The sequence below is a fragment of the Alternaria rosae genome, assembly GCF_020736505.1.
Source record: "Alternaria rosae strain MPI-PUGE-AT-0040 chromosome Unknown BKA58scaffold_7, whole genome shotgun sequence".
Classification (NCBI taxonomy): domain Eukaryota; kingdom Fungi; phylum Ascomycota; class Dothideomycetes; order Pleosporales; family Pleosporaceae; genus Alternaria; species Alternaria rosae.
The window spans coordinates 662844-688991 of record NW_025763576.1 but is presented as its reverse complement, the minus strand read 5'-3'; the positions used below and the strand labels follow the sequence as shown (position 1 = coordinate 688991).

General features: G+C 53.7%; 10 protein-coding genes across 10 annotated transcripts; 3 read left to right on the top strand and 7 right to left on the bottom strand.

The window, feature by feature from the left end:
* Positions 1 to 84: 84 nt before the first annotated feature.
* On the bottom strand, positions 85 to 2730 carry BKA58DRAFT_206184 (solute symporter family transporter). Its single transcript, XM_046165947.1, has 4 exons — positions 2433 to 2730; positions 1895 to 2383; positions 1084 to 1846; positions 85 to 1034 (listed from the first exon to the last, which is right to left on the bottom strand). Exons 1-4 carry the CDS (start codon positions 2476 to 2478, stop codon positions 296 to 298), a joined length of 2037 nt encoding a protein of 678 aa, XP_046023184.1. The 5' UTR covers positions 2479 to 2730; the 3' UTR covers positions 85 to 295.
* A 638-nt stretch (positions 2731 to 3368) lies between these two features.
* On the bottom strand, positions 3369 to 4849 carry BKA58DRAFT_206199 (transport protein particle component). The gene is made up of 2 exons (XM_046165949.1): positions 4028 to 4849; positions 3369 to 3968 (listed from the first exon to the last, which is right to left on the bottom strand). Exons 1-2 carry the CDS (start codon positions 4396 to 4398, stop codon positions 3563 to 3565), a joined length of 777 nt encoding a protein of 258 aa, XP_046023183.1. The 5' UTR covers positions 4399 to 4849; the 3' UTR covers positions 3369 to 3562.
* On the bottom strand, positions 4731 to 6444 carry BKA58DRAFT_206181 (malate dehydrogenase-like protein). The gene is made up of 5 exons (XM_046165946.1): positions 6237 to 6444; positions 6052 to 6162; positions 5912 to 5999; positions 5397 to 5859; positions 4731 to 5349 (listed from the first exon to the last, which is right to left on the bottom strand). Exons 1-5 carry the CDS (start codon positions 6279 to 6281, stop codon positions 5064 to 5066), a joined length of 993 nt encoding a protein of 330 aa, XP_046023182.1. The 5' UTR covers positions 6282 to 6444; the 3' UTR covers positions 4731 to 5063.
* Positions 6445 to 7245: 801 nt separating this feature from the next.
* On the bottom strand, positions 7246 to 8865 carry BKA58DRAFT_206196 (nuclear transcription factor Y subunit C-3). Its single transcript, XM_046165948.1, has 4 exons — positions 8453 to 8865; positions 8352 to 8365; positions 8234 to 8290; positions 7246 to 8182 (listed from the first exon to the last, which is right to left on the bottom strand). Exons 1-4 carry the CDS (start codon positions 8580 to 8582, stop codon positions 7439 to 7441), a joined length of 945 nt encoding a protein of 314 aa, XP_046023181.1. The 5' UTR covers positions 8583 to 8865; the 3' UTR covers positions 7246 to 7438.
* A 1029-nt stretch (positions 8866 to 9894) lies between these two features.
* Positions 9895 to 10802, top strand: BKA58DRAFT_412666 (rRNA-processing protein FCF2; the record flags this gene model as incomplete). The annotated part of the gene is made up of 2 exons (XM_046172366.1): positions 9895 to 10215; positions 10416 to 10802. 2 exons carry the CDS (start codon positions 9895 to 9897, stop codon positions 10800 to 10802), a joined length of 708 nt encoding a protein of 235 aa, XP_046023180.1.
* Positions 10803 to 10996: 194 nt separating this feature from the next.
* On the bottom strand, positions 10997 to 12266 carry BKA58DRAFT_319098 (nucleoside phosphorylase domain-containing protein; the record flags this gene model as incomplete). Its single annotated transcript, XM_046167703.1, has 6 exons — positions 10997 to 11318; positions 11390 to 11592; positions 11641 to 11705; positions 11760 to 11839; positions 11900 to 11981; positions 12068 to 12266. 6 exons carry the CDS (start codon positions 12264 to 12266, stop codon positions 10997 to 10999), a joined length of 951 nt encoding a protein of 316 aa, XP_046023179.1.
* A 261-nt stretch (positions 12267 to 12527) lies between these two features.
* BKA58DRAFT_403403 (uncharacterized protein) lies at positions 12528 to 13736 on the top strand (the record flags this gene model as incomplete). The annotated part of the gene is made up of 4 exons (XM_046171787.1): positions 12528 to 12581; positions 12642 to 12841; positions 12897 to 13061; positions 13118 to 13736. 4 exons carry the CDS (start codon positions 12528 to 12530, stop codon positions 13734 to 13736), a joined length of 1038 nt encoding a protein of 345 aa, XP_046023178.1.
* A 16-nt stretch (positions 13737 to 13752) lies between these two features.
* BKA58DRAFT_206133 (alpha-xylosidase) lies at positions 13753 to 16609 on the bottom strand. The gene has a single exon (XM_046165945.1). The coding sequence runs from the start codon at positions 16503 to 16505 to the stop codon at positions 13980 to 13982; it is 2526 nt and encodes an 841-aa protein (XP_046023177.1). The 5' UTR covers positions 16506 to 16609; the 3' UTR covers positions 13753 to 13979.
* Positions 16610 to 17308: 699 nt separating this feature from the next.
* BKA58DRAFT_470817 (uncharacterized protein) lies at positions 17309 to 18243 on the bottom strand (the record flags this gene model as incomplete). The annotated part of the gene is made up of 2 exons (XM_046175204.1): positions 18208 to 18243; positions 17309 to 18010 (listed from the first exon to the last, which is right to left on the bottom strand). Exons 1-2 carry the CDS (start codon positions 18223 to 18225, stop codon positions 17309 to 17311), a joined length of 720 nt encoding a protein of 239 aa, XP_046023176.1. The 5' UTR covers positions 18226 to 18243.
* Positions 18244 to 23938: 5695 nt separating this feature from the next.
* Positions 23939 to 25853, top strand: BKA58DRAFT_206078 (uncharacterized protein). The gene is made up of 2 exons (XM_046165943.1): positions 23939 to 24469; positions 24524 to 25853. Exons 1-2 carry the CDS (start codon positions 24198 to 24200, stop codon positions 25695 to 25697), a joined length of 1446 nt encoding a protein of 481 aa, XP_046023175.1. The 5' UTR covers positions 23939 to 24197; the 3' UTR covers positions 25698 to 25853.
* Positions 25854 to 26148: the final 295 nt, after the last annotated feature.

Sequence of the window (26148 nt, the reverse complement as noted above, 5' to 3'; positions counted from 1 at the left end):
TGAGGATGGACTTGGGTCGTGAGTTACTGTGAGACGAGGGAATGTAATGGAAATGAAAGAAAATGTTCTTTGGGAAAGTCGTGTGTAGAGTATTCGGAACTCATCAGGTGCTTGGTGATGAGTCGCAAGCTAGTAGTACCATGGTTTGCAAAGGGCGTAAGGGCGACGTTCGTAAACATTGTCGGAGACAGAATGACATCAATCTCAGATACTTTACTTCAACACAACTCGCAGTCTTTTCCGCTGTACTCTAGTTCTAACAATCTTACAGTCTACCCTTTCCCTTGCCTTTACATCACTTCTTCCTTCTAAAATCCGCACCCATCTTCCTAAACAACTTCCCAAAACTGCCCCTCGTCTCCCAAATCGGCAACAAACAACTAATCGCACTACTAGCAAACACCCAAATAAAGCTCACAACCACCCACGCAGTAAAAAAGCCCTTGGAAAAGATGTAGTGTGAGAAGAACATGGGCATCGGAAGAAGGAAGTCGAGGATGAAAGTTAGGAGGAAGGCGGAGATGCAGGCGAGTTTGAAAGCGCGGCGGAGCGTCGATGGGTCGTCGGGCTCTTCTTGTGTGGGGGCGAGATGGGGCGGGAGTTCGGTTGCGGTTGCGATTGCTTCGGGTTGCGTTGGGGCGTCTGTTGCGATTTTCTTTTCGCCAGAGTCGGAGAGTTCGGGGGTTGAGCTTTCTCTGGGGGTGCTGTCATCGTTTACGCCATCCAACTCGACGGCGTTGATGGCTCGGGTGATTTCCCAGTCGAAATTGTCGGGCTTGATCAGGGTAATTGTTGTTGTTACGATGAGTCCGGTCATGATGGCTGCTATATTACCGGCGAGAGTGGGATATGACATTCCTGTTGTCTCTACTGTGATCTCGCCATAGTAGCTCTTGGCTGTGCTTAGCCACGCAGTGAGGCCTGCGGCAAGGCCAGACAGGCAACCTGATATAGCGGCGACTTTGGTTTGTTTCCGCCATAATATTGAAAAAGCCGTCGGGAAGACAGCGCCGCCAATTAGCAAACCCATGACGCTACATATGATTAGTAAATAGCAACGCAATGATGTTGGGTGAGACTCACAGGAACAACCATCCCAGGTCGATCGAAGCCGCGCTCCAAATACACGCAAACACAGACATGGTCAGTCCGAAGACGCAAATCATGATGTGCGAAACGAACACCAACTGCTTTGGTGTTGCCTTGGGCGATATGTAGGCCTTGTAAACGTCGAAGGTCAGTAGCGAGGAGACAGCGATCAGCTCTGCAGATGCGCAGGACGTAACTGCCATGAAGAGGACCACCAACAGTGCCACTGCACCTCCTTGACCCATTAGTGTCTCCGCAGCAAAAGCAGCAGCAAGACCGGACGAGATTTGTCCAGAAGTAGGCAGTTCGGGGTATGTCGGAAATCGAGGGTTATCGGTCAGTGCCACAGCCGCCAGACCAAGCGTTGTCGAAAATCCAAAGGGAATAGCGAACCAAGCGATTCCTCCCAGTAGATATGCGCGTACGGCAGTCGAAGGCTTCGAAGCGATCGCGCGCTGCCAGTAGGCCTGATCAAGGAAGACAGTTCCGGAACCAGAGCACAACTGGATAACACCGAAGATCAACCCAAAGTTTGACTTCAGCGTAACATATGAACCGTCCTCGTTGCCTGCGACTGGTCGCTGAGCCCCAGCTCTTTGGAGCAACTCGTACATCTCGCCAGGTGAGCCGATCAGAGGACTGACAGCATACGCGTTGAACATAAAGTAAAGGATAATGATCATCAGGATCAAGGTGTGACTGTAATCGCAGATGAAAGTCGCTCGAAGACCACCAAGGATAACATACGCACATACACCTATCACTGTCAGTATACCACCGCCCATCTTTTTCATGTCGTACTTACCAACTGGAATCAAAAAGACAGCAGCATACACCGGCATACCCGTCAAGCTTGTGACAACCGCACTTCCACCCAGCAAAAGCTGACTGCCAACCAGAATGTTCGTCACCAACGCAAACACCATGAATACCAGATGCGCAAATGTGCCATATCGCGCTTTGATAATCTCAAGGTACGTGTGACATCTCGGTGCGTTTTGCTTGACTTTGCACGCCAGGATCGAGAACATGAGGATCTGCACCGTAGCACCGGCAGCATACCAGAACGACCCTGCGACGCCATATTGATAGGCGACTGTGGACGATTGGAGGAGCGTAGCTGCCCAAGTCCATGCTGAGACGATGCCGGACGCGATTAGACCGGGTTTGACGGAGCGGGAGGCTGTGTTGAATTCCTCGGATGACTGGGTTGAGTAGCGTGTGTACCGGTTTTGGAGGTATGAGATTCCCATCATAAGGAAGGCGAAGAAGAAACCAATGCCAACGACGACGCCTAGATTATTTAGTCAGAAGCATTGATTGGTGATAGAAAAGAGACATACCATAGCCGGCTCCCACTGGGAGAGGTACTTTCGCTGTATCTGACATAGTGAAATCTGACAACAAATTGTCAAGAGTTGAAACTCCTCAAACCCACCCTTCGCTTTGCGAGGAGGTCAGTCGGTTATATTAACATATGTTCTGAAGACTCCGACTACGACTCCGACTCCAATTACCGAGCAGGGTAAGTCGAGATACTACTGTGATGCTCAAGGAGTAGTTCGCCGCCGCGGGCCCGCGGCGTTTCCGCGGCGATTGCACGAAACGATACGGAGAGTCCATTGGTGTGATAGGGGAGACATCGTTGCACGGGATGGTAAGTGCAGCGACGATCCGACGGTATGACATGGGCGCCGCGTGCGATAAGCTAGGGTTGATGAATCTCCACATGTACCGATGTATGATCGATGGGGTTGGACGCGTTTAGCCCATCTTAGGCTACACTTGGTGTTGTAGCTCAACCTCGTCTCTCATGTACTGCAAGTTGAGATAAGAGACATACTAGCAGTGGGTCAGCCGCTGACAGAGGCTTGTTGCTGAAGCCGTGATGTCATGTTCAAGGTAAGGACGCAGCTGCCGAAAACGGCTTGTTCAACAGTTGATAAACCCCCCTGCTCGGTTAGCAATCTACCCCGCGAACGACGAATGAACCAGGGTAACGACTTGGAGAGACTTGACGGCTCCAATTGGAGTTGCGATAAGCGGAATTTGGAGATTGCAATGTATCGTGGTCGCTATGATTAAATGGACTCGTTGATATAGGAGGGTAATCGGATCTGCCACCAAGCACTCGGAGCTTTACGAACCAAGTGCGAGCATATCATCTTACTATGGAGCCGTCTCATCAAACTTTCATACCCCAGATCGTTGGGAAGAGGTAGCCAGTGATGGAATGGACCAATTGTCTGGGTACTGCAAGGAATAATGCTTTGTAGTCCCACCGTTCGTACTAGTATTATCAGACCATTGCCCTTGGCGCAGTTGTGTATAGACTTGCTGACACAGTCTGTGTCTTTACTCTCAGAATAAAGCCGTATTGACTACCTGTATGTGTGCGACGACAACCATGTTTTCTTTCATGAAACGCCGCGCAATGCCGCTAAATATCGACTTATGTACGTCCCTCCTCCTCTCAGGTCTTTGCCCCTGCAGTTCGGATCTGAAACGTAGCTCCAGGTAGTGCAGCACTTTCCGCTGTGACGGTCGCTTGGATGCCCAAACTTGCAAGACATCCTCTTATCAGACCGGCTGGGAAGTATAGAAAGGGCTGGACCCTAGCCTGGCTATTCGCGTCCCGTCCCAGCGCTACGTCGCCTGTTTGTGCTACCAGCGCTGCTTGCATAGCGGCGTCGTATTTCTTGGTATCGAATGACATGCGGCCGAGAGGCTTGAACGTGTTGTCTGTAAGGACGTAGATGCCACGATGGTTGGTCTTGAGGTTGTCGATCTGCTTTCTGAAGAGGAGTGTCCACAGATCTTTGCATAGGAACTTTATGCAATCAAGGGGTGTTGTTGGTCGGGGCGCGTCTCGGGAGAATCTGTGTCAAACGTCAGCCATGGTCTTGAGGGCCCGACCATGCGTCGAGAGTAGACGTACCGTTCGACAACCCCCAGTCCAACCCTGTACCCGAGATTCTCTAATCGATGGAATACAGCCTCTCTTGCTTCTTCCTCGTCGACCGTCGCAGTGCCTCCTCCACCTACTGGCCCGCCTTCCGTCCCTCTTGCTGTGCCCGCCGCTGTGCTTGACGCGTCATTGCTTGCGCCCGATAGTCGCTTTGGCTTTGTGGCTGATGACCCGTGTATCCATTCCTCTTCCCGGGCGGCGAGATCGGCTGTTATGCGATATGCCATGGGTACAAGCTCTATGAGCAGGAGGTCAAGACATGATGTGTTCACTAACGAGAACGTGGGGTCGACGTAGGATGTGGTGGGTTCGTTCGGTGCGGAGGGGTTGGCTTGCGCCATATTGGCGAAGTTTGAGGGTATCTGCGTCCTCAGTCGTGATACAGGCGATGGTAGTGGTTGTGAGTTTGTGCGCGACAAAGATGCGCGCCCCGATGTGGTGTGAAATGTGCTGGCCGTTGTTTGCGTCTACAATAGCTTGGATTCCGTCGTCGTCTGCTGTTCAACACAGGGTCAGATGTTCACAGTGGTAGGTGTCGGTGTGGTGTAGAGTTTATTGCGGTGTGTTGGTGGTGGTGTTGATGTTCGAGTCTAGATGTGGGCTGCTGGAGCCGCGGCCGATCATTCTTCTGCAAGGGTCCACGATGTCATAGCTCGACTGCGGCCGTAACTTCTAACTAAATAGCACAATTCCACCAGGCCGGAGTTACATTAGTCTGTCACTCGATTTGTAACCGAGTCTGAATATTCTAGAAACGATACATCTTTCGACGCAACTTAGTACATACATGAAAGCGAAGATGACAACGATGCAGTTCACTTGTAACGGGTCATTATGTTGTGTCGTGTGAACATTGATATTTTAGCTCAGATCGGCATAGATTCATGCACATCCCAAGGCACGTTCTCGTAGTGTCATCTCTCATGCCCACCATGGCGGCTCATAGTCTATCTACAGACAGGCGCATGTGAGTTTGTGTAGGAGCTGTACCGACATCCGGGTACACTCACTTAGCAGGAGGGTTCGCAACGAACTCGACGCCCTTGCTGATGTTGCCCTTCAGGCCGTCGTAGCAGGCCTGGAGAAGCTTCTTCTCTTGGTCGTTGGCGCTGCTGACAACATCGATGGCCTTCTCGGCACCGTTGGGGCCAAGCTCGATAGGCACGGAGAAGAAATCAAGACCAGTGGCCTTGGAGATAGCATCTCCGCCCTCAACACCAGGGAGGTAGACGTAGCTGGGCTCTACAATGCCCTTCTCGCCCTTGGAGGCCTTGATGACCTTCTCTGCGAAGCTGTTCGTAGTTAGCTAGTGCACTTTGGTAGAAAGTATGCAACATACCGGTATCCGGCGTAGGCCATGGAAAGAGTAGCGGATCCAGCGCCCTCCTTTGCCTTAACAACCTCGTCACCACCGAATTGCACGCGCTTGACAAGATCCTCCATCTTGTCAGCCGGGATGTTTACGCTCGGCTTTGACTGGCTGAACAGAGGTACGATGGTCTCGCCGGAGTGACCGCCAATGACGGGGATGTTCAGGTTGCCGGGGTTCTTCTCGCCGGTGATCTCAGCGACAAAGGTCTCAGCGCGGACGACATCAAGGGTGGTGACACCGAAGAGCCTCTTGGGGTCGAAGACGCCTGCCTTCTTGAGGACCTCGGCGGCAATGGGAACGGTCGAGTTGACGGGGTTGGAGATGACGAGTACGAACGCCTTGGGGCAGTACTTGGCAACACCCTCGATGAGGCCCTGAACGATACCGGCGTTGATCTTGAAGAGATCATCACGGGTCATACCCGGCTTGCCTGAGCAGTCGTTAGGTTGCGGTGCCACAACAGCAGTGTGAGTTGGACTTACGGGGAATACCAGCAGGGATGACAACGACATCAGCGCCGGTGAGGGCCTTTTGCATACCGTCCTCCTTTGGCAGGAAACCTGTGACAGCCTGTCCACCTTCAGTATCTCCATGCATATGCGGGGCTAGGGTTAGCTCATACTGCTGGGGTCGAGATGTGCGAGAGATCGGCAGCGACACCTGGTGTGTTGACGACATCGTATAGGGCGAGCTCAGTGACGTGTTGGCAGGACTTGAGGAGCAGAGAGAGGGGCTATCGAGAGTATGTCAGTCAGTTTCGGAGGCAACATAGAGGAAAAAGTCCCTGAGGTACTCTCGAGCTCGTACCTGTCCAATGCCTCCAGCGGCTCCGGCTACTACGGCTTTGACCATTGTGATGTGAGTTTGCAAAAGGGAGACGCGTTGAAAAGTGGTAGTTGAGAAGAAAGATTGAGAGAGGAGTTGAAGAGTCGGTGAGAGAAAAGAAGGCAGAAGGAGGTGGCTTGAAGTAAAGTAGGGTAGGAGCTGCACCACGCGCCCGTTCTGTTGGATCCAGGAAGGTGGGGTGGAGCACGGACCTGGCGGGGTACCGGCGGGAGTACGTCTGGGAAACGCTTCAAGCTAATGGCCGTCTAATGCCCCCAGCACAGTCTGGCTAGCTTTGTGACAATGTTAGTTTCGTGAGGTCTTGTTGAGGGCCTTGGTAGTGGACTCCAGGCTGTTCCATATACTAAGTGGATGGCTTGTATGTTGGGCTTTAGAGAAAAGATACATTCTCATGCTATCGCTGTGTTAGCCAAGCATGTACAGCGAACCTCGGTGCCATGAGCAGTCGGAGCAGGTCGGATGCCCACTAGTTGTGACGCAGGTACGGATCCGTAGACTGGAGAAGATGTTCTTTAGCCCGCGTACGGTAACTAGTACTTCGGCCGCTGACGAAGTGTCTAGGGCACTCTTGTCGGTGATGAGGGATAATTGGCAAGGTTGTCTGATCATCCACAGCAGTCCACCCACTAGGCTTCCTAAACCCCTGGATTGTCTCGGTACCATCTCTTTCTGTGTAGATCTCCAGGACATGATGCGATGTGGACCTTGGACCCTGACTGATCTTCGTCATGTCGTTTCCACCTCCGCGCTCAAGCGGCCCAAGCACACCTCACTGTAGTGTTCATGGGCAAACATGGTGGTAGTGTAAGCTGGCTGTTACTCTATCAATGGATATCTGCTCATAAGGCTGCCACAAGTTAACCGATCCGCATCCGCGGCCGTACCCAAGAAATCCCCCAAAACTCCATCTCTCAACGCCTCATAAACCCTGGGATCGTGCTTTGCCTGCCTCCATCACCTCGTCTGTGTCTTGATGGGATCACCTCATACAAGAAAAAAAGGGAACAGGTCTGGAGACTACATCAAGATGAAAACGTGTAAAGTGGGTGACCCAACGTCGGTGTAGGCTCCAGGGTGTTCAGTTTTTCCTTAGGTTAACGTGGGATTAATCCCCCAAAGCCGGCGTTCTCCAACTCAAGCATGTGATAGGTATATGATCGTTTCTAATTCTCAGGGTCGACCCTCTCGCCTTCAGCGTCGTCGGGGTCAGCCTCTCCATAGCGACCGTAACCCTGGGGATCGGCGGCATTCGGATCAGGCCCACGCTGACCACCAACTGCGTACATTTGCGGCTGCTGACCGCCCACCTGGTATTGAGTGTAGACGCTGGGGTCGAACATGGGCTGCTGTGCGTAGGCGCGGGGATCGCCTTGCATCGGACCTGGGTACATGGGCGGTTGCTGGTAGTCCTGCTGCTGTCCAAGATGCTCCTGCAGGCCATAGTCGGGAGGTGGCATGGAATGCTGAGCATGTACCGGCTGGGGCATAGCCCCGGGAGGGACTACGGCTGCTGACGACTGTACAGCTGCGTTCTGGCCTGCACTCCTCTTGTGGGGGTGAGCCTCCTCGCGAGGAACAATGTCGATGAGGAAGTCGAACATGTCCGACTTTGACAAAGCCGAGGCGATGTCGGAGCGCTGGAGAGTGCGACGCTTGTTCTCCTCGGCATGAATCCATGCGCGCATTGTGAGCTCGGTGATGAAGATGTCGCAACCCTTGGCGAAGAGGATTGGAGCTTCGGCTGAGATCATCTTGACCTCTGGGTCGGCCTTCATGACCTTCTTGATGCGGGCGAGCGGGAGCTGGTGTAGCTTGTAGTCATGTTCGTCGGTCTCGAGCTTCGTGACCTGCTGCTGCCAGTATGTATTGAGGATGTCGCGGTAGTTACCGGTGAGTCCTTGGTTGACCTGTAGGCGTCAGTTTGTGCGATCGTGGCTATGACAGATGCGAGCGCGTACATTCTGCCACGAACCGGTGAACAGCTGTGGATCGGGCGCGTGGTTCTGTGCGGCAATCTGGACCAAATATCAGCGGCTGGAAGTTGGCATTAGGCGCGGATGCGCAAATATAACGTACTGCTGCAGATGCGCCTGTGGTATAGTGTTAGCACAGGATAACATACTGAATGCGACAGCCAGAGCCGCGTCGCGTGGCACGCAGCTTGGACGGACACTTACCATAGTGGCCACCGTTGGTGGGATCATAGAGGGGGTTGCCCTGCTGGCCATCGTATTTGCGCGGCGCAGCTTGCTGGGGCTGCTGTCGCATCTTCTGCTGGCCGTGGCCCTGGAGGTTGACTTGGTCCATGGCTTGGGCGTGGTCGCGCAAGTGTTACGCGGCGGACAGGGTCTGCGGCAGTCCGAGGCGTGTCTGGATGGCAATACTTGTTCCTAGGTCGCGGGACAGTGCAGAAAGGGACGCGCGACACCCAATGGCTGCTCGAGGTCTTGCGGAGGGCGTGTTGTGAGAGGAGGGCGAGGTCGTGATTCCGTCGAAGGTGCGGTCTGAGTGGTCGGGAGAGGTGGGCGGGGAAGGCGCAGGTACCTGTCTTTTGGCGCGCAGCGGCGTCGCTGTGTGCGGCCTGCCATGGTAGATGAGCATTACTCTATTTCTCTATGGCACCAACGCTCGTGAGGTTGTTCCAAATGCGCAACTGACCTATGCTCTGGTCCGACGAATCAAATTCCAGTACGAGAATATATTCGCGGAGTTGATGCTTGGTTGGTGGGTTTCTAACGAGTCAACGAACCACAGCTAAGCAAGGGCCCCAACGTTACTCACGACGCGGAGAATTATGTAGAAATGTAGGCGAAGACAAGCTGCAGTAAAGGGCGGGTGCAGGATTCGCTCAATGTCCTGACGTAGTATTTCTCATGCTAGAGTCTCTTCATAGAGGAAGATGCTGCGATCGTCGCTTCAGCCATGCTTATATGCGCGATCTATCATGCACGTCGCACCACATCTCTCTACAAGGCCCGACAAGGTGACAGCACAGTAGCGACGCAATGTTCCTGCCGCCTCTGTCACAATTCAATCTCCATCCGGCGCAAGACTCGAACCGATCGTGGCCCATGGCAGCACACTTCACATCGAGGCACCACGCTAGAGGGACGAACCTGATCCCGCCCCAGCTGGAGTAGCATGCGGGATGTGAGCGCTATTGGTCAGGATGACGCTTTTTCATTGGCCCCTTAGACACCAGGGCCATGCCAGCGATGAGTTGTTCACCGTCCGATTCTCTCGAGCGCGCCAGAATATGCGAGCACGCGTCATAAGACAATGTGCCAAAGGCGACGGCCCAGGAATGAAGCTGACTCTGGAGCTTCATCAGCGGGCTTGACGTGGCGGATCCCAACCATCGGGACTGTTTTCGAGTGCACGAGAGACACGAAGAAAACCTTGGAACAGGGCAATCCTAGCGTGTCAGCAGAGGTGGATCACTTTCAGTCCAGCTGCCTTGGAATGCGTATGGTATGGGAGCCTGCGAACGATGTGTCGCCGCGAGCGCATCGGAACCAGAAAGGCTAGCGCTGCCGCACGGGCCGAACTGGCTAGCGCGCCGGAGCTTCTCAAAAAGTTCCTCAAATTTTCCAACACTTTCTTCCCTGACAACGCCAACATGGAGTTGCCAACGCACCAGCCGCTCCTCGCTGAGGACACCGATGAGGAACTCTCGGATGAGCAAATACGGGAGCTGCTTAGTGAAGCTGCTGTCCGTATGCGCGCAAAGGCAGCCACAGCGCAGCCCGCGAGCAAGTCGGATGCTCCATTCAGGCTGCCGAAGCTGCAGCCCGGCCATATTGCCGATACTTACGAAAAGACTGACGGCAACATCACGCGCCTAGATCACTCGAAGCTCGTCGACAAAAAGCAACAGGCTTTGGCTAACGGCATCAAGAAGATTGAGGATCCGCTTCAAATCAAGAAGCAGAAGCAAGAGGTACGTTTAAGCCACATTGTATGCATCTGCATGCCCGTGATGAAAATTATCCCAAACTTTTAGCTGAGCAGACTCGGGCGCCGTCTTGGTTGCCTTCCTGCACCACTGAGGCTCCATTAGTTCATAGTTACACTGAGGCATTACTACACTCAAGTTCTACTTTTGAAGTTGTCAGTCACGACACTAACAGCTTTCCACAGGAGAAGAAGGCCACCGCTGGCGCACAGTGGTTCAACATGCCCAAGACCGACCTTACCCCAGAGCTGCGCCGAGATCTCCAGCTACTCAAGATGAGGAACGTCCTTGACCCCCACCGCCACTACAAGAAGGACAACAAGAAGGGCGATGTCCCCGCATTCTCCCAAGTCGGCACCATCATCGAAGGCGCTACTGAGTTCTATAGCAGCCGTTTGAAGAACAAGGAGCGCAAGCAGACCATGCTGGAGGAGGTTGTCGCCCAGGAACAGGACAGCGGCCGTTTCAAGCGCAAGTACGAGGATATCCAGACGTCGAAGCAGAGCGGCAAGAAGGCGCACTACAAGGCGATGAAGGCGAAGCGAAATAAAGGCAAGGTCGTCAAGCCTTGAGACTTTCTTGGTCGCTTCTGGCCACATGCCAGGACGATTCTACACCGGGACTTTGTTTGTTCTGGACCGCGTGGATGGTATATTCTATTCTGGATTCAGGCCTCACTCTTGTGGAAGTATGCCTGCTTGCGATGCACATCTGAAAGGACATGCTGGCAGTTGCCACATTGGCCCGCTGTAACCACAGCCCTTGATCATTGGCCGTGAAGATCGGACAAGATCTGCTTTACCAGGGCTTGCATGTCCTTGGCTGCCTCCCGTCCAGCCTCCAGTACCTCCTTGTGGTTTGCCTTGCCTTGGCTCAAATGCTCAGTCAGTTCCGTCCTGTTCATGGTCTGGATCTCCGCATCGTTACCACGGGCCCCTGCCTCGAGGACAGCCACGTTGGTGACTAGACTGAATGCAAGAATACGCATTCCGGCATGTCTGGCAACGATAATCTCCGGTACAGTGGACATACCCACCACATCAGCTCCTAGCGTGCTGAGCATTCGGCATTCTGCACGAGTTTCATAACTTGCACACAGTCAGCATTTGTCTAATGCCATAGCGAAGTAGAGGGGAGGAGAAGGACTTGAATGACATACGTTGGTCCTGCTACAAACGCGTATACACCCTCGTGTAGCCGTCGTTCCTGTTTATCCAGTCCTAGTTTTGCCCAGGCCTTGTGCGTCCGCACCCTCAGGTCGAGGTCGTACGCATCTGACAAAGGTGGGAACCGTGTGCCAAACTCCTCGATATTGGGGCCGCGCAGAGGATGAATACCCACCAGGCCAGCCATGTTGAGATGCTAAGCAAAGTCAGATTGAGCTTGACGTCTCCAAAAGGGTTGACATACGTCGTTCAAGCATACGATGTCGCCTACGCGGTAAGTCTGGTTGAGGCCACCGGCTGCGTTTGTGACTTCATTCACGGGTTAGCCATTCGTCTCTGATCATCTGCTCTCTCTTGACATACCGATCATAGTCTCGACACCCAGCAATTTGCAGACTCGAGTAGCGAATGTGACAAGGTCCATGGAGTGTCCTTCATAGAAACTGCATACATTAATACCATGATTCTTGCGACAAAGCCTCTCTCATCTGTTAGTGACTCACTGTGCCCGTCCAACAAGAAGCGCTACAGGCGTCTTCTGAGGCCCAATCTGACCGAACACAAACTTTCCAGCATGTCCCACAACTAAACAAAGATGTTAGTACCCCGCATTCTGTGCAATCCGAAGGACCGCATCTGCAGCGAAATGATGCTTCCATATCTGCACTTACCAGTACTCTTGGGAAAGTTTGGAATCGTGCCGTAAGCCAATTCGACTTTTGGCTCCGGCTCGATCGTGTCGGCCAGTCCACCCAGTCCAGAACCGCACACAATGGCTACTTTGGGGTACTGCAGAGCCTCTGGCAGCTGTTGGCGCACGTACATGGCCGTTTCCATAGCGCGGGCGTAGGCGTTCGGTGCCGCAGCCATATCTGAAACTGTTTCCATTTTGGTTAGTTGGTGCTTCTTCAGGAACAGTTGAAGAACGAGGAATCGCAGAGGTTCGGTTTTGTATCAAGAGAAATAAGTTGTCTTGTACATGTGACAATTTGAGAGGGCACGACTAGGGTGCAGAGGGAAGGCGCGGCCAATTCCGATGTCGCCAAGACACTAGACGGAATCGTGATTAGCGCCATCGGCTGTCTGGAAGAAGTTCGATGTTGGACGTGGGCAGGTGCGACGATATCAAGTATGGCCGCGCCACGATGTATGCGCTCCTTCTTGGGGCCGGCGAAGAGGGCAAAGGTATTCATGTTCCAATTGCACTGCTTGTGGAGGGTCGTCAATTGCTAATGCGCTGTACAGATTACCCACGCCCCCCAACCACACACACAGACTTTCTCGCGGGCCAAGAGCTCAAGATCAGAGGAGAGCAATGAGAGGGACTCGAGAGATGCCAGAGATGCCAAGCTTATGGATCGGTTGAAGCTGGAGCTGGAGAACAGTACTATGCCACTCGACCAGCGATTAGAGGATCTTGGTATCAGTCGGGAGGAATACAGGACGTACGATATGCCGAATAGACAAGAACAACAGAAGAAGTTGCTGACAACACGTTAGTCTATACGCAAGTCAACAGAAAGTCAACCAGCGTCAAGAACAATGGGAGCCCAAGACACGCGAAGAGGCAGCGCAGAGGTGGAAAGAATTACAAAACACACCTGACCACTTGGGTCTACTCAAAGTGTACAAACGCGCTGGCCTAGAACCTATCAAACTGGCAAAGTAAGTCTCCCTTTCCAGCCTTCAATTTCCAGCTCGCAATCTAACAAAGTCCACAGGGAACACAACATCACCCTCCCCACCGACCAGCCCCCCCTTGACGCCAAAACTGCCGAAGCCCTCGAAGCCCTCCGCACACCCATCAACGTCCGCGCCGTGCACCTCCGGCCCCTGCGCCGCACCCCCGAACACGGCGTGCCCACTTGCGACCTCCAACTACGCACCTACAATGTCCGCAACCTGCTCCTCTTCGCCGATTTCGCCGTCCGCGCAGCCTACTACATGGGTCTCTGCGCACGCGGCCCCATCCCCCTCCCCCGCATAACCGAGCGCTGGACAGTCCCGCGCTCCAACTTCATCTTCAAGAAATCCCAAGAGAACTTCGAGCGCATCACCATGCGGCGGCTGATACAGATTCAAGACGGGCACCCGGATGTGGTGAAGGCTTGGTTGGCGTTTTTGCAGAAACATCAGTACCATGGAGTGGGTATGAAGGCGAATATCTGGGAGTACGAGAGTTTGGAGGATGCGACGAGGGCTGGGTACGAGATGCCAGAGGATGACTATAGTAGGAGGAGGGAGGGTAAGGTTATGGATAAGGTGGCGGAGATTTTGCAGAGGGATGGGTTTAAGGAGGCTATGAAGGGACACAAGGGGAAGGTTGAGATGAGGCCATAAGAAGCAGTGCGGTTTGAATGATGGTGCGTGGAAGAGTCAGGGATTCCGAAGGCTATGTACAAATATGTGTATAGAATCATATTCCGCGTAAAGAGGAGACATTCACGTCGTTCCTCTACACCATACATGCTGGTATAATCAAAGTTGCGGCCTGCAGTGAATCTGCTGCAGACCGCAACTTTAATTATGTATGGTGTAGAGGCACCACTATGCACGTTAAATCTATACTACCCAACTACCATCTCACCACCCATCCTTCTCCTCCCCAGCATACCTCTCATCCGCAAGCAACAACTCCAGCATCGCATCCAACAACGCCTGGTTCATTCCCCTCCCCTGTAGCGCCCTCACTTTGTTTAGCACCGGCTCCCCGTTATTAACACAGTTCCAGTAATCCCATTTCTTATCCAGCTCGACCCATGCTTTATCGATGATATCCCAAAGCTTGGGGTTCGGGTCGATAACATCGAGTTGCGGTCCCGACGAGGAAGAACCCGCAGAATGAGATGAAGAAGAGAGCAACTCAATGTGGATGGTATGTGAAGTCGGCACTGCATCGAGCGTGATGAGCGTACCGTTGCTTTCCTGAGTGATCTTGTGTGAAAGAGTCTTTGCATGTTTCTTCGTGCTGGGGGAGGTAGTGACACATCGGATCTCAGCGCCCTTCTTAAGCGTATGAGCCAGGAGGCGGATCTTCCAAGACCGGTTCTTGGGAATGGCGGGGTTTTCGGGTGTTGTAGGACCGATCTTGATGACGCCGGTGGATTGCTTGTACGTGATGGGTGTGTGTGCGAAGCGCACGGTGTCGTCGGCGGATTCCTCGTGGCCTTCGTCCGAGATGATTGAGAAACCGCCGTCGTCGACGAGGTGGCCAGTACCGTCGTCTTCGATCAGAGTGAAGGAACCGTCTGCGCCTACAGCTAGCAAGATCTCAAGACCCTCTGGGTTCGGGGATCCGGATTTGGGACGGTAGGCTGCGTCGAGTGGGATTATAGATCCTTCTTTTGCGAAGACGGGGACGAAGTTTAGAGGGCGGTGGACGGTGAGCTCGCCAGCACGGTTGTATACGATGCCAGTGAAGATGTCGACGTAGCGGCCTTCTGGGAGCCAGAGCTTCTCTGCGCCGAGATGCGTAGTCCCGTCGCGGGGCTGGGTGATAGGTGCAACGATCATTTCTGAGCCGAAGCGGAATTGATTAGGTACGTTGTACGCTCCGTCAGACTCTGGGTAGTCCCAGTACATTGGTTGAACGAGTGGTTCGTCATCAGAGGCGCTTCTCGCATTCATCGTGTACAAGTATGGGATGAGACGGTGGCGGAAACGCAGTGTGTCTTCGACAATAGTGCACGCCTCTTCGTTGAACCGCCAGGGCTCGCGCGTGTTAAAAGGATTGTTGTCGGAGTGTAGACGCAGGATGGGCGACCAGCAGCCAAGTTGTACCCAGCGAGTGTAGAGCTCGTCGTTCTTGTAGCCGTGCGTGTGACCACCAATGTCGTTACTCCACCATCCATATCCGATGTTCGATGCAGTAGCTGTGAACTCAGGCTGAAAGTGCAAGCTATCCCAGGTGATGATAGCATCGCCAGAAAAGCCGATCTGGTAGCGCTGTGCTCCTGGACCGCCGAATCGAGAAAGAATCAAGGGACGCTGGGACCCACGGCCACTATCGAGGAAGTGGAAGTGGTTGAGCACCCAGAGAGGGTCTACTCCAGGAATCTTGGATGTGTTGCCTTGCTGCCAGTCCACCCACCAAAAGTCTACGCCTCGCTCTTCATGCTCGTGGTGTACGATGTCGAAGTATGCGTCCATGAATTTCTTGTCCGTGCAGTCGAAAGGAATCGTCTGTTTAGACTGCGGGTCGATACCAAGGTATTTGGCGACTTCAGCGTATTGCTCTTCGTGAGGCCTGAATCCGTCCGCTGGATGGAGGTTCAGCGTCAGCTTCATGCCACGATCATGTAGCTTCTTCATGAAAGCGTCTGGATCAGGGAACAGTTTCTTGTTCCATGTGTATCCGGTCCAGCCATTGACACCACCAGGCAGATCCCATACCAGATGCCAGTCCATATCCACAACCGCCACGTTCATAGGTACGTCGTCGCGGTCGAAATGATCGTGCAAATCGAGATATTCCTTCTCATCGTATGCGTGGTATCGACTCCACCAGTTGCCCATGGCATATCGTGGAAGGAGAGGCTGGCTTCCTGAGACAGCGTAGTATGCACGCATGGCTTCCCGGTAGTCGCGACCATACATGAAGATGTACTGATCGGTCCTGTCGCCACCCCTGCGTCCAGCAATCCACCCGTTGTCTTCGAAGAGCATGGACTTTGTGTCATCCAAAGGAGCCATGCCCTCTCTCGACAGCACACCAGGACCTAGGTTGGTCCTGCCGTTCACACCGTCTAGTGTGCGAGTTGTTCCGCCCAAATTGGAGACTTGCTGTCCGTATGTCCATGTGCCCGTCACGTCGCCCTTGAGGTGGATCTTGAAGCCATCGGCGCTAAACTTCTTCTTGTCGTACACAACGTGGAAGCGCTTCGTTACAATCTCGATGCCGTGGCCGCGGTCCCAGACATAGAAGTCGGGCACAGCTAGTTTGCGGTTGATCGCAAAGGTGCTCGCGCGGTCTTCGAATCGCCCATCCTCAGCCCACTCAAAGCGGAGCAAGCCATCTGTGAGGATGGTAAAGCGGTACTTGTCGCCTGCGACAATAGCGTCCGGGTGCGCGACCGGGCGCGTCTTAAAGTCGTAGCGAGCTTTCGTCATAGCTTGAGTAATGAAACAGGACGAGATCAGGTAGTTCCTCTCGTGTATGCCCTCGAGGGATGTCGTGGCATTGCCCGGCGCGGTCAAACACCGACGGCGTCATTCATCTTAAGCACGTCCGGGGAAACGAAGCTCGGACGGTGTGCCTGACTAGCATCATGATCGATGCGCGTGACCTCGGTTGGGTGGGAGCGCGACCTGTCAAACCTAAACCAGCCATGCGAGGTAAGTCAGGCGACAGCTCCAAATCGGCCCTGCTACCTCTAGACAGCATACCAAGGTCATGGCAAACGACTGGGGAAGCAGAGAACAATAGATGATGTTGCAAGATCGAGGGCGGGAGTGGACACGCGACGGCGTCATTTGAGCTCGGAAAGACAAAGAGTCCCTGCAGGATTGCTGCAAGTAACCACAACGTAGCTGCAACAACATCGCACCGCATACGAGCATGCATGTCTTGAACACGAGCTTGTCGGATGACTTCCGCTCAACCACAAGAACACTGCATCACACCCTATCGCAACCTAGGGCTTCTCCCAGCGTCGCATTATCCTATTAATGGCATACAACCAGATGTACCCATGGGCTACATTCATCGCTCCAAACGCCCTGTGAATATGTTCACGTACGACTACTGTTCCCAGCCAGATGTCGACATCCCAGCGTACCGGCTATGCCCTCTGTCAAATCTTTGATTGCAACCACGAAGAAGGCTTCCTAGATTCTCTCGCAATTCCCTTTCATGTTCGAACAAGAGATCTTAATGAAGTCCAGCTTTGGTAAAACACAGGCTTCTGTGCTTCTCATGCCTCTGACGCACTTGTCGTCTCTTCCCAATCCCTCCTCCATCGCTCAGCATCTGGCTCATCTACGAGATGCAGATGCACTCTCTTGTTGATCGACATCATCGCAAGCTCAAAATTCTGCGTTGCTTGCCAATTGGTATCATGTATTCCGGTTACCGGCTCCTTGCGTAGCAGAGTGACTTCCAAGTGGCTTCGCATTGCGATGTAATGGCTGTAGCACAACATGTTCCTGAGCTGTCTGGCGCTTGGCGCATCCTTATCCGCCACCATTATCTCAACATGGGGGCGACTGCTCGATAGACGGCGGGATTTAACACAGCGGTCGACGAAAGCTTCAGCTGCCTTGCTTAATACTGGTGTGTTCTCGGGCTGATAACGGTATCGGAGACAGCGCGAGAGCCGACATCCAAAGTCCAGCAAAGGATTCGTATGTTTCGCTTTAATTAGGAAGCGCATCGGTTGCGCCTTCAGTTGCCGCATTCTGGGCCTGAAAACTTTCATGGCTTCGGTATTGATCAACATGGATGTCGCTAGTATCTGGACGGGTAACTTTTTGGAGACGAGCGTGATGGTGGAAGATTGGTCAGGCGTATCGGCACTGTCGAGAGTGTAATGCTTCGTCTTCATGTCAAGCTCTTCGTAGACCATATATCGCAACTCTGGTGGAAGGTCCAGAAATCGGAAAGAGGGTTCGGACATCTAGGTGGACGTAGTTGTAAGTAACAGAATAGGGATATTGCGGCGTGAGATGGTAATAGCTGAAGGTTGGAATTTACATGTGCTGAATTACGTGTTCGTTGTAAATGTTGGCTTCGGTTGCCTCTCTACCATGGTTCGCAGGAAAAATCTGAACATGTGGATATGTATTGACCGGGGTAACATCCTGACGGACTTACCATCACGTTTGATTTCATTCGCTAACACGAGATTTCCAGGCCGTAAAATTGCAGTCTCAGAGACACCAATGGAAGCATCGGGAAAATACAGTGAAGTCTTTAAAGAGTAGCAAGAACGATAGGAGAGCATAGAGTCATAGAATAAGCGAGAATTTGGCAAGCCAAACACAGACGAGGCCGTACCAGGACAAATACTATACGAGACCTATTCCAAGTGGACACTACCCAAGTACCGAAACTCCTCATCAATAACGATCTTGACTCTCTTCGCCGACGACCAGACCTACAGACCTACATACTGAGATTGACAAGATTACCTTAAGAAGTGGCTCTCAATACTTATCTTCATGCCCGTCATTCATCACGCCGCTATTCGAACAGACAAGACCTCTACACGAACCATAGCCACCACTCCGTCGTGCCTCGAAGTCGTCACCACGATCATCTCCTACATTTATCTCGATCTTATCCATGATGAAAGAATACTGACCAACGCCCACGAGTCACTACACAGCAACACCAAAGACCAGTATTCCACATCACTCCCAACAGATCTTAAAGCAGTAGACCGATCCATAACGTCGAGGCTCATAAAGGTAATCCTCGGACTACGACCGCGCTGAGCATGTGTATGCACAGTCCGGAAAGCCATCAAGCCTTTTCCGAGTGACAGCTACGAGATTCTGAAGCGAGGACGAGGCGGTGTATCTGACCGATGACTCATGCTCAACAGAGCACCGAGCGCTCAATCTGCCGTGAGTACTCATCGCTACGATGATGTGTGTACATATTTTTGGGGTGTTTCAACCCAACTTGTTATTGTATGAGACACAAGCCATGTGTCCGTATTCGTGCGCGATGCGTAGGGAGGAGGAGAAGACTGTAGGAATGAAGGTTCGCGTTGGGGTAGGAGGGAATGCGATGGGAGTAGAAGCCTGGATTGCGATTTACCCTGTTGTGGTGATTGTGCTGGCGGTAGTGAGCTTGGGCGATGGTGGACGGGCCCTCGAAGATACCAAGTTGCCACTGTGCTCGCGGTCAGCATGTCAGCTTGCTGCGCTTCTCGTCGAGAGATACTGGAGACCCTGAAAGAATGAGATTGCGATAGAAACAGATGGTGGTGGCGAATTCAGATAGGCACATATAGGGATCATCGCTGATATTCTGATAAGAAAGCAGCTGTGAAATGAGTCGAACTATTACTGATGAAGGTATGAGTTGCAAAGAGCAAAGTGAGCGATCGTGATTGCCAAGGGTACACTGTGCTACTGCTGCGCATCAGATGGTTGATTTCACTCCCTCCATCCTACATCAAATCTCACTCCTACTAGCCTCATCGCGACATGGCTGCTAAACCACACAGCCTCAACAACAACTGCCCCAGCCAAACAGGGCCGAGAATCACCCATCAAATACAATCAATGGCCAATCACTTCCCGTCTTACGATCCGAACGACCCACTGATGCGCTGTTACCAAGTCGCTCTCCGCAGGCACGCCACTACGCCTCAACAGACTACTCCCTCGCAGCCATCATCCACAAGCGTCATCGCGCCAGCCACCAGCATGTCACAGGACGACATACATAGGTGCTTCCTGACAGCCGCCATAAATTGTGACACTAGGGCCATGCAACAAGAGTTCCACCATCTGCTGTCGGTTGCAGAGAGCCGAAACCAAGACTGTCTATTTCTGAAACAGCTGCACGAGCAGGAGGTCGATGCGAATCGCGGCGAAATGGATTGGATGCGAAAGCGAATCCAGCACTTGGAAGATGAGATGCGCCGCATTACCTCGTACAAGGGAAAGACTGAACAGGTCCACAGCCTAAATCAAGATGGAAACATGCAAATTAGGTGACCCAACGTCAACGTAGGCTCCAGGGCATTCGGTTTTTTCCCTTAAATGAGGTGGCCGCATCAAAGGGAGGTCAGGTGGATAGATTGTATGTCGTGTAAACAAGGTCTTCCCGGCAAAACTTGGCTGTAAACGCTCATCTTGCGCAGTATTGAGTATAGAGAGAAATGGTTTTGTGGTAGTCGCAGGCACATCTCGACACACGGCATTCTCGCTCTAGGGGTCGGTTAAATTTGCCTTATGGTGGTGTAGTGCAATGGCCTGCACAAAGTTTATTACTTCTTCTGGAATCATATGGCGTTATCAGCCTCCTCATTTCTCAAAGAAAAGGGTTCAATTGCGCCATTGTTCTCTGAGGAAGAGGCTGTCGGATGGCGGCACAAAAGGTGCGCTTGCTTTTCTTCCTACCGATCAGAATGTCGTGCATGAAGAAGCACTGTAGCTACCCGTGCCTTGACTCCTTTGGGACGAACGGCTGTGCACGCCGGCTCCAGTCAGTGGAAAAGCAAAATACATATACTGAACGGTGTTAGTTCTCTCCATCAGCGAGTTCATTTTTACAACAACTGCCTCATTCGGACGCTCATCGTCCGTACAATAATTCGTGGATCGTACTACCACACTGCTAGGTGTGCATCCATCATCTGGAACGTCGGCTTCCTGCGGCAAAGTTCGAGTCAGCCCACCCGACCACGAATCATCTTCCCCTTCATATTTGCCACGACACTGCCCAGTGCTAGGAACGATGCGCAACATCGCCTCTCGCATGAAGTTTAGATGTTGGTTTAAGGTACGGATGCGGCCCGGCTGGTGCCCCACAGTTCAGGATAATTGCCATGAAACGCTTGGTCAATGCTCCGGGTGAAGCAGTCGCCGTTAAGAAAGGGTTGACGAGGTCTTCGTGGCGAGGCGTTTGTTCTGATGGTGTTGCACGCTGTGAGACATCGGTGTGAGTGCCAAAAATTTCTTACGCGGGGGGTGTAGGGCGTGGATCATCCTTGGAGGTCAGCATACTCGCGTAAGCGGCACAGCGTGATCATGCTTCCAACGTCCTTCTCACCCGGCAACGAGCCGAGGCATAAGGGTCGTCACTTGAAAAGGAACAGCGAAAGGGGCGTCCCCCCCAAAAGAAGGGCCGATGGTGGATAGAGTGACAGTCTTTCAGCTGTTTGCAGTCCAAGGCTGCAGCGACTAGTCGACAGTCACTTGGCTGGGGCCCAGGACGCTGGAATTTGGGAAGTACTACAGGCCAATCGCACTCCTTGTGGATGAGCATGGTGCTGTTCGCGTACATGCACGCGTTAGCAATCCACTGTAGATATGCTGACTGGCAAATGAGGTATGGATAGTCGTGAGGATGAGGCTAGCTGCTCTGTCTGCCAGATAACGCATGCGAGGCATCGCCAGGCACGAACAGGCGTGATCTGAACATGATGGCGAACCTGATGATTGCGCAATCTCAGCCTTATCACGGTGCTGAGCATGCGATGCCTGAGTCAGTCGCAGCAGAAGGGTTTGCACAGCAGGGACAGTTGCTCACCCACAAGTAATAGGTCTGGGCTTCCAGCTTTCTCTCGCACGGATTGCTTCAAGCTAGTCTGGACGAGGGCGTCGTGCATCTCAAGGTTCGATGCTGCGATGTCGTGCAGGCACACATACATGCCTAAGCGAATGATTGACGGCCAAGCTCGCCACACAGACATGAGGAAGTTTGCTAGAGGGTGGGTCTGTACTGCAGGTGTGAGCCAAACATTCACCATGCGGTGTCTGAGCTTGATTGGCGCAACGTCTCTTCAAAGTCCGTGGTCGGTCTTTGCGATGATTAGCGTCATTTTGGTGATGTAGGCGAGGCGGGGAACAACTCCCGGTGACAGGGATGTGCGAATGTAAACCCAGGGCTTAGCACTCACATGGCTCAACCGCATTGATGGACTCGCTAGCTACAACGTGCCCATACGAGCAACATACGTGTCCTATACGGGCGTCCGTGATGACCATGGCTAGTTGGGCCGGATGATTAAGTCCGCCAGGTGGATCTGACCGTGAAAAGACGTGCTGCTATGCAAGCAGAGGATGAATGCAAGGAAGGCATCAATTCATCGATCTGCAGATGGAGCAATCGGATAGTGGCGAGGTGATTGTCGAGGGCCTAAGCTTGGGCTAATGATGAGTGCCTTGGCTTGCGGTGTAACACCTCGGGATAATGACTTTGTACCCCGATAGGAAACACTCGTGAAACTTGCGGGAAAGCTGATCAGGAAGATGACAGAGTCAGGAACTCGACCCGCTGGTGATTTTGCGGCATCCTGTAGGGCTCTTGGTGCTCGAGAAAGTAGGCGGCGACTTCATGTGCGCATTGTCAAATGCGCTGCGCAGTCAATTTGGCTAGAGCCGTGAAAGACTTGCATTATCGCTTGCAGGTTTAGGGGACGCATGTTGTTTGAGTTGCCCAGACATGATAGTATAGTAGCGGGCAAATACGCCCCCCACATGAAGAGTTATTTTGATACTGGGAGCAGAGGGATCTTCCTTTGCGGCGTGGCAGGCCGATAGGACTGTAGGATCGCCATGCAGCTACCCGAAGGTCACGACGACAGGCAAGTCTGATGATAACTGATCAGGTCATTTCGGCGCACAAAGCGATGTACAGCAGCTTAACTTTATTCCAGCTCTTGCACACCGTTTAGTGTCTGGTTGAAATTGTCCGCGTTGTGACGTTCTCGTAGACGAGGTCCCTCGAATGTATAGTCATCGGTCAAGCAGGAAGCAGGGGCGGGTCACGAGCCAATCAGAGGAGGGTCGAGATACCAAGACAGGCACTTGTTTGGAAAAGCGCGCGCGGGAGGATTTCTATTCGGTCCGGTAATGGAGAGTCGCCCATGTCGCATCGGTGAAGGCAATGGGGCGAGAGGTGAGTTGCAGGGCACTAACATGGCCGTTGGATGCGTCAGGAGGGTGCAGCTGTAGCTTGCCGCCTGGCGCCACAAGCACCGTTGAGTGCTAGCCGAAACAACAAATGGCGAGATGAGAGCTCGCGACTAACGGTTTTGGGACGTCGAGGAGGACGTTCTGATATGGGCGGGCGTGGTGAGGTGCTGCCACTCGTGTGGTGAGGCACTTGGCGGGAGTGGTTTGGAGGGGCGACGGGCAGTGGGCGGCTGAGGGCGGCACAGTCATCAGGTCGGAGGTGGTAAGCGACACCGTTGGCCATTGTGCGCGTTTCCAGCGTCGTTTGCAGAGCCATGTTTGCAGTGTCGCATTTCCCGTTGCAGCACGTCGTTGTCGCGGCACGTCGGTGCCCGAGACGGGAAGCCCACAGTTGCGTTCATTCGGCTGCAGCCGCAGTCGTCCAAAGAAGCAAAGGGACACCCTGGCAGAGAGGCAGATTGGAGGACGAGCATGGGACGGTCACGTGGGGCCGGGCTGGGTAAGCAGCTAGCCGCAGTGGGCGCACAGGGCCGGGCAGCACATACAGAACAGAAGACAGGATCCTCAGGACACGGCGCCGTCTCCCACAGCCAGTCAGCGGCCAGTGGCAGCAGACGAGCGCACAGTGCTGGTGGTCGTCCTCGTCCATGTCGTGCGCTCGGGGGCGGGCGGCAGGCTCGAGTCTGGCAAGATTGGCATGCCACAGGCGGATCTCCAGCCGGCAGCCCCGAGCCCCTTAGCGCTTCGCACGCTTCCGCGTCTGGCGTCCCGCCGTGCGAGGCCCATGGCCCGACCAGGGTGGCAGGGTGACAGGGTGGCAGGGCGGCAGGGTGGCAGTGGGCGCACCATGGGTGGCGGTGGGTGGGCGACATGGGGGCATGGGTTCGTCGACGGCATCAGGTCCCCGCTGCATGCCATCTCAAGTGGGCCCCAAAGCTCTCTTTCACAGTGCAGCAGCAGCGCCTTCCCCCGCAGCCTGCGCAAACCAGTGACATGCCCTGCCCATGTCGCAAGCCCCTCAACTAGGGCCGCCAGCCGCTTCTTCCAGTGCGGGCCCAGCACTGCACTCGAGCTGCTGCATCGCTAGACCCTTTCCACTCTACCCGTGAGACCCTACTCCTTGTGCGACCCTGCCCTTCTTCCTCACGCACAACTTCTTCACCGCGTCGCCAGACCGCCAGATTCAAATACCAGCGACCTCATGCCATGATGGGAAGCGACTGGCATCCACGCAGGCACCCGCAGCCCGACCCCAACCACTTTCCCCAGCGCACCCTCCCCAGCTTTGCTGAGCTGACCTCGTCGTCCGACTCAGGCCTGCACCGCCCGCGTGACAACGTGCCGCCGCCGCCGACGCCCCAAGATCGTCCTGTCTCGCAGCAGACGTCGCCGTCCACGCTCGCTGCGCTCGACTTTGCGCATCCAAACTCACATTCCAGCGCCTTCACCGCAGTCAATCACGCGAGCCCGCACGTCAGGTAAGTACCCAGCCGTGACAGAGCCTGCCGCAAGCGTGCTGACTTGCTGGCCAGCCCCACCAACACCAGAATTCCACCCCTGGGCCCCGAACATCAACCATTTTCTCTCTCACTGCCCCAGGCTCCACCTGCTGCCTATAGTCCGCCTGTCTCTTCCTCTGCATCTTCGCAGCCACCACCACATCCATCCGCCAGCGTCCGCCAAGACTCGGCCATCTCCCATCGCTTTGAAATCTCCAAAGAAGCCGAACCCACTCTCCCCTCCTCTGTGCTGGCCTTTTCTTACTTCCACCCTGCTGCGGGTAATGGTCGTCAGTCTAACACGTCCCGTCCCATCTCACATCCAGCTGTGCCTTCCTCGCCACACTCTCCAGCGAGCGATAACCGCTCAAATCAGGCACCCGTAGAGGCAGGAACCCGTCATCCAAACGGTGCACCCTCCCCACCATTATCCTCAGGCCCCCACGCTTTCGCCGAATCGTCCAGGTCGCCAGAGCAGGCTCGAGACGCCAACCCAGATTCTGCATCCAGGAGACCACTGCCTTCTCCAACATTAGATCAAACAAACGGTGGCGGGCGACATCAACGCTACAACGTAAGATTCAACACCGTCTACACCTCGGAAAACATGCCGCCAAACCAGAGACCCCGGCCAGACCCCCTTCCGGCAGCCCCTGTGCCAGTGGAGACTCCCGAAGAACAGCCATCGCCTGAGCACACCATCGCACCCTCTGTGGAACAGGCCATCTTGGCTATTAGCTCTGCGCCCCCTCCTCCTGAGGATCCAGCCCAGCTTCAGCAGCAAAATACGCCCCAAGTGGAGCGATGCAAGAACTGCGGTGTCCGCTGGAAGCGGCCCTTACCCGGAGAGAACCAGTTTCGTCTGAGTTCACCAGCACAGAATATACACGAACAGACAAGACTGACCCAGGACTACATCAAACGACTGGAGAACCACACCAAGTATGCCGATGAAGCCTACGCACATTGGGTACGCCAACATCAAATGTGTCCAGCAGCCGTAACCAGTCCGTCCGACACGGAAGCTCCGCACAAGTCACGGAGCAGAAGCATAGAAGACCCTTCGCCACCTAATGCTCCAGCCTATCCCGTTTCCGCCAAGCGAAAGTCCGAGATACCTCACGAGGCCTCCAAGTATCGGAAAGTAGTAACATTCGACCCTCCTTCCAACTCGACACCGCCTGTTCGCCCGACCGCTCCAGCATAGGTCGTAATGTCTATGCCATCTCCTTCACGATTACGCTTCAGCACACGAAAGTTCTCATTCGATTCACGTTCGCATTTGCATTGGGGTTGGTGTTCCATGACAGCAAAAGAAGAGCCTCCGCTATACCCACATCCGGTCCTCTTCTCGCTTTTGACTTAGGTGCTATCCTTGGTATTTTGGTACTGTAAGAATTCACCGCCTGAAAGAGGTGGAAAGGAAAAGAATTGGCGTTATTGTTTTCGAGAGAGCCACTCCCTCTGGCGTTATGGCTGCCATGCCACTACAGCGCTCCATGATGAGCGGGATTTGTCATGTTGCTGCTCATATTTTCTGCGCGTCATAAAGCCATGTATCACACCGTGTACATGGGACGTCTTCGCATCTACGTTTCGCACCTCCTCCGCCGGCGCCCTATGTGCGGCGTCGGCAGCATGTACCTATCACACCAGCT